Source organism: Procambarus clarkii, chromosome 33, assembly GCF_040958095.1.
Source record: "Procambarus clarkii isolate CNS0578487 chromosome 33, FALCON_Pclarkii_2.0, whole genome shotgun sequence".
NCBI classification, from domain to species: Eukaryota; Metazoa; Arthropoda; class Malacostraca; order Decapoda; family Cambaridae; genus Procambarus; species Procambarus clarkii.
This window is the reverse complement of record NC_091182.1, coordinates 25524191-25535707: the sequence shown is the minus strand read 5'-3', so window position 1 is coordinate 25535707 and position 11517 is coordinate 25524191. Positions and strand designations below refer to the sequence as shown.

Below are 11517 nucleotides of genomic sequence, written 5' to 3'. Positions count from 1 at the left end.
AGAACTGTGTACTTATAAATTCCAAAAGGAGTCATTTAGATAAAGTTACTGAGGCCTTTTTCATGTTTCCGAAAACTCGTACAAATGTTGACCAAACCACACACTAGAAAGTGAAGGGACGACGACGTTTTGGTCCGTCCTGGACCTTTCTCAAGTCGATTGTGCATGTGATTGAACCATTCACACAATCGACTTAAGAATGGTCCTGGACGGACCGAAACGTCGTCGTTCCTTCACTTTTTAGTGTGTGGTTTGGTCAACATATTTCAGCCACGTTATTGTGACTCCTCGTCCTCATTCAAATATTTATGTAATGTTTCAATTAAAATTACAAGTTTTGAATTCAAGTATTTCTTATACCTCTCCGTGTATTGACCCTCCACCCGTAGCTCTGACCTCTCCATGTATTGACCCTCCACCTGTAGCACTGACCTCTCCATGTATTGACCCTCCACCTGTAGCACTGACCTCTCCATGTATTGACCCTCTACCTGTAGCTCTGACCTCTCCATGTATTGACCCTCCACCCGTAGCATTGACCTCTCCATGTATTGACCCTCTACCTGTAGCTCTGACCTCTCCATGTATTGACCCTCCACCCGTAGCATTGACCTCTCCATGTATTGACCCTCTACCTATAGCATTGACCTCTCCATGTATTGACCCTCTACCTGTAGCTCTGACCTCTCCATGTATTGACCCTCCACCTGTAGCTCTGACCTCTCCATGTATTGACCCTCCACCTGTAGCTCTGACCTCTCCATGTATTGACCCTCCACCCGTAGCTCTGACCTCTCCATGTATTGTCCCTCCACCCGTAGCTCTGACCTCTCCATGTATTGACCCTCCACCCGTAGCACTGACCTCTCCATGTATTGACCCTCCACCTGTAGCTCTGACCTCTCCATGTATTGACCCTCCACCCGTAGCAATGACCTCTCCATGTATTGACCCTCCACCCGTAGCACTGACCTCTCCATGTATTGACCCTCTACCTGTAGCTCTGACCTCTCCATGTATTGAGCCTCCACCTGTAGCACTGACCTCTCCATGTATTGACCCTCCACCTGTAGCTCTGACCTCTCCATGTATTGACCCTCCACCCGTAGCACTGACCTCTCCATGTATTGACCCTCCACCTGTAGCTCTGACCTCTCCATGTATTGACCCTCCACCCGTAGCACTGACCTCTCCATGTATTGACCCTCCACCTGTAGCTCTGACCTCTCCATGTATTGACCCTCCACCTGTAGCACTGACCTCTCCATGTATTGACCCTCCACTCGTAGCACTGACCTCTCCATGTATTGACCCTCCACCCGTAGCACTGACCTCTCCATGTATTGACCCTCCACCCGTAGCACTGACCTCTCCATGTATTGACCCTCCACCCGTAGCACTGACCTCTCCATGTATTGACCCTCCACCCGTAGCACTGACCTCTCCATGTATTGACCCTCCACCCGTAGCACTGACCTCTCCATGTATTGACCCTCCACCCGTAGCACTGACCTCTCCATGTATTGACCCTCTACCCGTAGCACTGACCTCTCCATGTATTGACCCTCCAACCGTAGCACTGACCTCTCCATGTATTGACCCTCCACCCGTAGCTCTGACCTCTCCATGTATTGACCCTCCACCCGTAGCTCTGACCTCTCCATGTATTGACCCTCCACCCGTAACTCTGACCTCTCCATGTATTGACCCTCCACCCGTAACTCTGACCTCTCCATGTATTGACCCTCCAACCGTAGCTCTGACCTCTCCATGTATTGACCCTCCAACCATAGCTCTGACCTCTCCATGTATTGACCCTCTACCCGTAGCACTGACCTCTCCATGTATTGACCCTCCAACCGTAGCTCTGACCTCTCCATGTATTGACCCTCCAACCGTAGCTCTGACCTCTCCATGTATTGACCCTCCAACCGTAGCTCTGACCTCTCCATGTATTGACCCTCCACCCGTAACTCTGACCTCTCCATGTATTGACCCTCCACCCGTAACTCTGACCTCTCCATGTATTGACCCTCCACCCGTAGCTCTGACCTCTCCATGTATTGACCCTCCACCCGTAGCACTGACCTCTCCATGTATTGACCGACCCGTGGCACTGACCTTCCTGTAAGTTGCCAGACAATTCCTACCTCTAAACTCCCCCTTTATTTGAAGTTCACGTCTTAATTAGATAATTAAACCACCCCATCATCCTTGCCGTGTTGACTTCACTAACACAGCTCGAGCCCTCAGCACACACATTAAAATATTCGTAACATAATATGCTTCAAAATATATCTTGCTCGCCACCCTGCTTTGGCTCATTCTGTTTCTTGATTCTCTTCCAATTCTCTCTTGGGGGGAATATGCTTCAACGTGGGGTGATTGGACCATTGTCATCTGTGTGACCGAGCTAGCAGACTGCCTCTCTCAGCAGCCAACTGTGGGAAAATTCTCCCACCTAATTACGAACGTTATTGTATATTAAACTTAAATTACATAATAGCTATGAAGATTCCTCTTCTATAAAGCTCAAATAGTTAATTACAATGTAATATATATATATATATATATCAAGTAATTATGAGTACTTCCTCTGTTTATAGTATTCTGATATAATAATAGACTGATTAACATTAATCCCTGTGACGTCACTACATTCCACGTCAACAATGAGTGACGTATCGTACATAACCTTTCAAAATACTAAAGAAAAAATTAATATAATCCTAGAAGGATTTAACCCAAAAATTCCCTATTTCCCGAATTAAAGCAAATATTCCCGGTAATATGAATACACCTCGGGAAGGATACGCCATATTACAGCCGGTGAGGAGGAATTTGTGCGGCTGTGTGGTGGTGGTGTTTTAGATTCAGCTTTTGGAACAAAAGTTCCAAAGTAGCACAGGCTATGGTGAGCCCGTAGTAGACTTGTCTGACACAGGAGCGGGGCTGTACTGTGGCAGGAACTACATGGTTTATATCTACTGCTTCCACAACCTGTCCCGTTGACTCCTCAGATGTTTGTAGTTGTTTCCAGTTTCATAAGTTGCGTAATAAGTAGATTTTGGCTACAAGGCTAGGGTAGCCATTACACACGAGGCTATCTTGAGGTTATCTTGAGATGATTTCGGGGCTTTAGTGTCCCCGCGGCCCGGTCCTCGACCAGGCCTTCACCCCCAGGAGTCCGTGACAGCTAACACCCAGGTACCTATTTTACTGCTAGGTAACAGGGGCATAGGGTGAAAGAAACTCTGCCCATTGTTTCTCGCCGGCGCCCGGGATCGACCCCGGGACCACAGGATCACAAGTCCAGCGTGCTGTCCGTTCGGCCGACCGGCTCCCATGGCTCATTACACAAGGCTAAGGTAGCTATGCAGACGATGAGTCACAATAACGTGGCTGAAGTATATTGACCAGGCCACACATTAGAAGGTGAAAGGACGACGACGTTTCGGTTCGTCCTGGACCAATCTCAAGTCGATTGTGATCAAGACAATCAAGTTGATCAAGACAATCGACTTGAGGATGGTCCAGAACGGACCGAAATTTCGTCATCCCTTCATGTGTGGTCTAGTCAATAGGGTAGCTATCACACACGAGGCTTGCTAGTTGATTATGCCACATGTCACAACAATCTCCCTAGAAAAGGAGATTGAGCCTATTCCATCATCATCACCTGTTCAACCATGTAATGTCTGCTTGTTCAAGAATAGAGAATTAACAAGCAAGAACGACAACAACTATACGTCTAGACAAGATTCCACCACTCTACACTCCCCCCCCCCCCAGCACACCTGGCGTCTCCAGAATCGCGCCCCTGGCTGATGAACAAGCACGTTGATAGTTCGCACCTGCCAGCTTCCAATTATCGATACAACAGCGCCACCTGGATGGTCACTTTCCTGTATATATAGAAGCCAGTCAGCCACCACCAGCCAGAATATTCTGTGCTCAAACCTGCTCGACCTACTCTCACACTACCCGGTGTGGTGGTAGATTTACACAGCCTAGTACTCAGTATTTTCAGCACCATTTATTTCTTCTTCTCTAACGTAACGTTAACTTGTCTGTTTGATTGTTTTATATTTTGCACACTGTAATATAGCCAAGTCTTGGAGGAACTATTTTTATTTTTGTAATTTCGTCAGTTATTTTTTTTCTTTCCATAGTACAGTATTTAAATTTTTCCATTCTTTGTACTTTATCCTGCAGTTATCACACAGTGAAGAAATCAACCTAGCAGTTTTATTTTAATTTGCATTTACTTTTTTGTTTATTTGTGCTTTGCATTACATTGCATATTTGTTCCATTGCATTCCTAAGCCACTGCTTTTAGTCATTTTACCGTCACACACATGAAACACAGGCCCATTGTTCTATTAAACAGCCAAGCTGTGATAGTTTTAACCTAACCAATGGATAGCACGGATAGCACTTAACAGATCTTTAACCCCTGTCCAGGGAGGACAGAAGAAAATGTATATATGCTGATTAGCATTGTAAATGTGTGGCCACGTCTGTGGTAGAAAAAAAAATTGACATACAGATCACTACAAGGCTACCATCAGCTCCTGACATACATACCCCCATTCAATGGTCACGAAAGTCGCCCTGGTCTCATAATATGACGTAAGATACTAGGTCGTATGAACGAAAACAAATAAATTTCAACACTGAAATACGTATATTCTACCAGAGTTATAAACAGTGCACTGTATAATGTCAGCCTTCAAATTGTAGACGGTTTACGTATAGCAAGTCCCGAGGCGGTAGGCCTCTGACGTCACAAACCATAGAGCCGGTGGGTGGTGCTCGAATGGGAGCCAGAATTGAGCCAGGACCAGGCAGGGTTGGACCTCTGTACGATAGACCTATTGTGTTACCTCCCTTAATAAAGTCCTGTGAAGCAATCTAGTGCACTCCATGCCCATCCTGTGAGCAGTAGTGCACCCCATGCCCATCCTGTGAGCAGTAGTGCACCCCATGCCCATCCTGTGAGCCGTTAGTGCACCTTATTTTTTTTTATTAATACCTGAGGTACATCTGCATTAGTGCAGCTACCCTAGACTATATGAAGTGGAGTACAGTGTCAAAAAAAGCTAACTACATGATGCTAAAAAATCCCCATCACACAGGATGGTTAGTCATACAGAGGCATGTGATAGGCAGTCTGCACTGGCAGACTCTGGATGCATTTTGAGGATATCATCAACACAAGAGTGAGTAAGGTAGCAGTGGTAATACAAGTCCCCATCTCGCAGGATGGTTAGTCATACAGAGCCATATGTTTAATAGCCTGCACTGGCAAATTTTGGGTACACTGTGAGGATATCTTCAAGAATATGAGAGTGAAAAAAGTAATTGCAAAGCTCCAGGTACCTCATGCCAACTGGTCTGAAAGGTCTAATAACTGGGCATTCGGTGATGTAGTGTGAGAGATCGTGCCGCAGTTCCTGCTCACAGAGTTTGCAACTGGAGTGCTCAGGATTGGGAGATCCGTCACCTGCAGCCACCTGCCACAGGTAACGGTAACCCAACCTGATCCTTGCAACCACTGTGTCGCACAGTCTGGTGGACGTTTTGTGCTGCCCATAGATATAGGTTTCAGATCTGAACAAATCTTAGCTTTTTATACTAGTACTTTCAGGTCGTTGGGAGTCGGTAATTTCTTTCATATCAGACCTGAGTGTTTGGACCAATACAATTTTGACAGCAGAGATGGGGCATACCTAGATCTAATTCAACTTCATCTTTGTTGCACGCTAATTTAGCTGCAATGTCTGTCTCATTATGATGGGTTATATTTATGTGTGAAGGTATCCATACAAAGGAGATTCGAGACCCTTTACTCTGTGCAGCAATTAGGTCATTTATAATTGATAGAATGAGGTTCTTGCTGTCGATCTTCCAGGAGAAGTTTTAGATTGCTTAAGGGCCCCCCTCCCCGTTCAGCTCGTTGATGCCGTGAGGGGGGCTTAGTGGGTGGCTGCCGGAGTGTGATGCTCCTTGGGACAGTCCTCTGTCCTTTTGTAGCCTTGTGCTCCTGCTGCTGTCCTCTCAAATTTGTGCTGAACAACTTTTCATTTTCCTTCTGTTTCGTTTTTCTTTCCCCTCTTCTCCTATCTGCTTGTCGTTTCCTGCCGACCTTTTGCTAGTTTTGGTTATTCCTTTGGACTTCTTCTGTTTTTACGCTCGGGTGCTTGAGGAGGCATACTCTTGCACCCGTTGAACTGTAGTACCCGACGTCTCGAGCGAGGGGAACCTTTTATTGTCAATCCCCCTTTCGTCACTGAATCCGATCTCGACGAACTGACGGTTCTTAAGGTGGCGTTTGTGGGGCATATACTCACGACGCACCCCCTAGGAAGCCCCAGCATGATCGGCGATAGCTTCTTGTTGGGTGTCCTGCCTCTAATTGTGGCTCCATGGTGGGTGTGGGGGCACATTCGTGAATGAATGTTTCTTTTTCGTACCTATGTTGTGTTCTGTTCCTCCTTTACCTTCTCAGGCTCGTGGGGTGGCCGACCAAGCCCCCGAGTCGGTTCATGTTGGAAGACCAGGCTCTGTAGCCTCCGCTACATTGGGCCCCGACCTTGCTCCTCCTTTGGCCTCTCTGACTACTCCCCTCGGCTCCCCTCCCTCCTCTGTGGTTGGGTCGAGCCCTAAGCCCCCAGTGGTGACTACCTCGTCCCCTGGCATGGCTCAATCTCTAGTTGTAACTACTGTGCCTTTTAACCCCTCTCTCTCTCTGGGGGTTCTCAACGCCGTCCTCGACTTGGCCGCACTCGCTCAATTCCTTCCCGTACTGATGCCTATCAAGCCTTGTTTGGTCCCGCTTCGTGGGCCAAATACTTTGATCTCCTCCCTCTGCGCCTCCTGACGATTTCTCCCTCCATCGACATCTTGTAGATTCCGTGGATGCCTCTGTTACCTTCAACCCCACTCGTCTCAGTACACATGTCGTTGCTGCTCCTTCTCAGGATGCAGCTTCCCGCTTCGCTGCCTTATCCTGCCTTCTCCTTCAAAGAACGCTCAGTTGAATGCCAGTGTTGGCACTATTCTCCTCTCGCCCCATGTTGCGACTGGTGTTCGGAATCTGCAGGGCTGCCACGATGATATTCGGCATATCCTCGATGCCCAGGGCCATTCTGTCCTCCAGGTGGACACGTTTACTCGTCCCCCTCGTGGTAGTCGCCGTCAACCCCTCCGGGTTGTGAAGATTACCTTTGATGGTAGGACCCTTCCACCCTCTGTCATTCTTACTGGTGCCAGGTGCTCTGTCCAGAAGTACATTCCTTCTCCTAGGCTCTGTAACAAGTGCTGGAGGTTTGGACATGGTGCCCTCCGCTGCTCTGGGACTGTCTCTCTCTGTCCTTTGTGTGGGGGCGAAGGTCACTCTAAGTCGGAGTGCACTTCTCCCCAGGCTCGCTGCCTCGACTGCGGTGAGGCCCATCCTACCTTCTCCCGTGCGTGTATCCATTATAAGCTTGAGGCAGCCGTCCTCAACTTGAAGCACCGGGAGCGTTATCTTTTCCTGAGGCGAGGCATCAGGTTCGCCAGCTCCCGTCTTATGTTAACGTCTCTTATGCTCGCGTGTTGCGCTCTTCCTCTCCTCGTCCTTCCCACCTTCCTCAGACTCGCAACCATTTCCAGGCCTTGGACCCTGATACGCCCACTGCCCCCCTTCTCTGTTCCTTTGAGTTCTGTCCCGCAGGGTCCCCCTCCTGGTTCTCTGTCTGGGGTTCCCCTTCTTTCTACCCGGTCTGTCATGTCTCCTGGGTTTTTTTCCTCGTCTCCCTCCGATCCTCCTTCCCATCCTTCTCCTCTCTATTGACTCTCCCCGCTGCCTGTCGGTGTGGGCTGATGTCCATCACTCTCCTAATGGCCGTCGTGTGTGCTCTCGTTCAGCTTCTTCTGTTGAGACGCTGGAATCCGTTGCCCGGTAAGTAGTTGCTGGGACATCAGTCTCTTTAAGTCAGAAGCGTAAGCCTGGCTCCTCTCCTTCCTCCTCCCCGGCGGGTAAGAAGGCTTCGCTTTCTTCCTTGGCCCCTACTACTGGTTCTATTGCTCCTTCCCCTCCCGTTTCGGTGGTTGTGCGCCCTGTTCCTGCTATGGAGGTTTCTTTGGCCCCCGCTCCCCCCTCTTTCTACTCCCCCTCTTCCTGCTGCTGTCCTTGACTGCTCCTCTCCGTTGTCTCCTCTTCCTCCTCCTCCTCTGGACAATCTAGTCTGTTCTCCCGCTTCCTTCCCTCCATCTTTGCTCAGTTTACCCATGCCCCCTAACCCTGACTTTGCTGACCCTGATCCCAATCCTGATATTCTTTAACGTGCTATGTTGCTCTTTCGCCTTTGTTTCTTCCTTGTTCTCTGTTGTTGTCCTTTCTCTTCTCGTCGATGTCTATTCTTCAATGGAACGTTCGAGGTTTTTATGCCAATTTCCTCGAACTCCAACTTCTGATTTCACGATTTTTGCCCCTTTGTGTCTGTCTCCAGGAGCCGATGCTTGGTGCTCGTCCTGGTCGCTTTCGTGGTTATTCCTTTCTCTCCCCCCCCCCCCCAGCTGTTGCTGGGGCTCCTAATTCTTCTGCTCTCTTGATTCGCTCTGATGTTCCCTTTGTCCCCTTACTTTTTCCTTCGCCTCTCCATTGTTCTGCTGCTCGTATCTTTGTGGGGAAATGGTACACAGTTTGTTCCATTTATCTCCCCCCGAATGTCCCGCTTTCTCTTCCTGATCTGAAACACCTACTGGACTCCTTGCCGGAGCCTGTGCTCCTGCTGGGTGATTTCCATTGTCGTCATTCCCTTTGGGGTGATGTTCTGACGAACATCCGAGGTCGCCTTCTTGAGCCGTTTATCTTCTCTTCTTCGCTGTCTCTTCTGAATTCTGGTGAGCCCACACATTTGGACTCTTGGACTCGCACCCTTCCCTGCCTTGATCTTTCTCTTTGCTCATCTTCTCTTTACTTAGACGTGGCAGGTTCTTGATGACCTCCATGGCAGTGACCATTTCCCCATCCTTGTTACCTTTTGCTCTTTTCGCCCTCCCCTCTCCTTCCCTAGGTGGCAGTTTGCTAAAGCAGACTTGAACCTATTTACCCTCAGTGCTACTCTCTCTGACCTCCCCCTTCTGCCTCTCCCTCGCTCTCTCCTCCTTTTTCATGACACTGTTTTCGACACTGCCCTCCTACTCTATTCCTCGCTCTTCCTCTCGGGGTTCACGGAAGTGCGTTCCCTGGTGGAATGCAGACTGTGCTCGGGCTGTCCACTGTAAGCGTGCAGCATGGAAGAGACACCCCCATCGGCAGACGTCCGATTCTTTTCATTTCTTTCGGAAAGCGAGTGCGGAGGCTCGTAGGGCCATCTGTACGGCTAAACGTGAATGTTGGGCATCTTATGTCTTACGTCCGAAACTCCTCTGCCACAGATCTGGAAGCGTATCCGCAAGATAGCGGGTAAGTTCGTTCCCGATGTTTCACCGGTCCTTCACCTCCGTGGTACTCTTGTGGCGGACCCATTGAAGGTCGCTACCGAACTGGGTTCCTACTTTTCTTCTGTTAGCTCTGGTCTTCATCTTCCCCAATCTTTCCTTCTTCGTAAACCTGTCCTTGAATCACGTCTTTTAGATTTCTACACTCGTCTTCGACTTCCTTATAACGATCCCTTCTCTCTCTCTGAACTTCGTTCTGCCCTGGCCCTCTGTGGTTATACGGCAGCGGGCTCCGATGGCATTCATTATGAGATGCTTCGCCATCTCCCTCCGTGCACGTCTCGGTATGTACTGAGTCTGTATAATCGGATCTGGGAGTCGTCGTCAGTCCCTGAGGACTGGCTCGATGCCGTTGTCCTCCCTGTTCGCAAACCAGGGTCTCTGGGCACATTCCCTTAGGACTTTCGCCCTATTGCCCTCACAAGTTGTGTCTGCAAACTCATTGAACGTATGGTTAACATTCGTCTGATGTGGATCCTGGAACACCATCACCACCTCTCCCCTTCCCAATTTGGTTTCCGCAAGTGCCGCAGCACAACAGATGTCCTGGTGAACTTGGAGGTCTATATTCGTACTGCTTTTGCTGCGAAGACATCCAGTTGTTGCCGTCCATTTTGACCTGGAAAAGGCTTACGACACCACATGGTGTTTATCATATTCTATCCCAGCTTCATTCTTCTGGTCTTCATGGTCATCTCCCTCTCTTCCTCCGCAGTTTCCTCTCTCGTCGTTCGTTTCGGGTGAGGCTTAGTACCGCTCTCTCTGCCTATTTTCAGCAATACGAAGGTGTGCCCCAAGGTAGTGTTCTGAGCACTACTCTTTTTCTGGTTGCCCTCAATGGTCTTCTTTCCTCTCTTCCTTCAGGCGTCTTCTCCGCTCTCTATGTCGATGATCTTACCCTTTGCTGTCAGGGTGATGACTTGCCTCTTCTTCAACGCCGGCTTCAACTTGCGATTGATGCCGTGTCGTCTTGGGACACCGATCATGGCTTCAAGTTCTCTTCTACTAAGACTTGTGCCATGACTTTTACTCGGAAACGGGTCGTTCTTCGTCCCTCTTTGTCACTTTATGGTCATCCCCTTGAGTACCAAGATTCCGTGAAGCTTTTGGGGTTATTCTTTGGCACTCATTTGTCTTGGTCTCCCCATATCTCTTACATCCGTGCTGAGTGTTCTAAGGCCCTTGCCCTCCTTCGGGTATTGTCCCATACTTCTTGGGGAGCTGATAGGCGCACTCTCCTTGCTTTACATTCCTCTTTCGTCCTGTCTAAGCTCGATTATGGTTGCCATGCTTACTCATCTGCTTCTCCTTCCACCCTTCACCGTCTTGATGCTTTGCACCATACTGGGTTGTGCCTCAGTTCTGGTGCCTTTCGTTCGACTTCCGTCCTCAGCTTGTATGTTGACACTAGCTTCCTGTCTCTCCAGGACCGCCGTGATCGCTACTGTCTTCGCTAACTTGCACGATCCTTGCAACATCCTTCCTCTCGCCTCTGTCGTGCTTTAACTTTTACCCCTCCTGCAATTCCTGTTCCTCTTTACCACCTCCCTTTTTCTGTCCGGTTATCTCGCTTACAGGATTCTCTTTCCATTCGTATTTCTAATATTTCTCCCTATGTTGTTCCTTCTTTGCCCCCGCGGAGAGTCCCCCTTCCGCAGTATTGTACATCCTTGACCCACATCACTAAAGCTTTTATCCCTCCTACGGTTCTAAAACGCCTTTTCCTTGAGCACTTTTCTTCTCATTCGCACTCCTTTTCCGTTTTCACTGATGGGTCTAAGTCTGCGGACGGTGTTAGCTACTCTGTTGTTTTTCCTGATCACACTTATATGTGTCACTTACCTCCGGAGACTAGCATCTTCACAGTAGAGCTTTATGTTATTCTCTATGCTCTTCGTCTCCTGCTCTCTCGTTGTCAATCTTCCTTTGTAGTTGTTGTTGACTCTCGTAGTGCCCTCATGGCTCTCGGGGCCTTTAATCTGGTTCATCCAGTGGTTGTCGAAATCCAGCATTGGCTGTTTCTTGTTC

General features: G+C 48.8%; 1 protein-coding gene across 1 annotated transcript; it reads left to right on the top strand.

Annotated features, from left to right (window-relative positions):
• Positions 1 to 313: 313 nt before the first annotated feature.
• Positions 314 to 2131, top strand: LOC123765388 (uncharacterized). The gene has a single exon (XM_045753933.2). It carries the CDS (start codon positions 314 to 316, stop codon positions 2129 to 2131), a length of 1818 nt encoding a protein of 605 aa, XP_045609889.2.
• The last annotated feature ends 9386 nt before the right edge of the window (positions 2132 to 11517 follow it).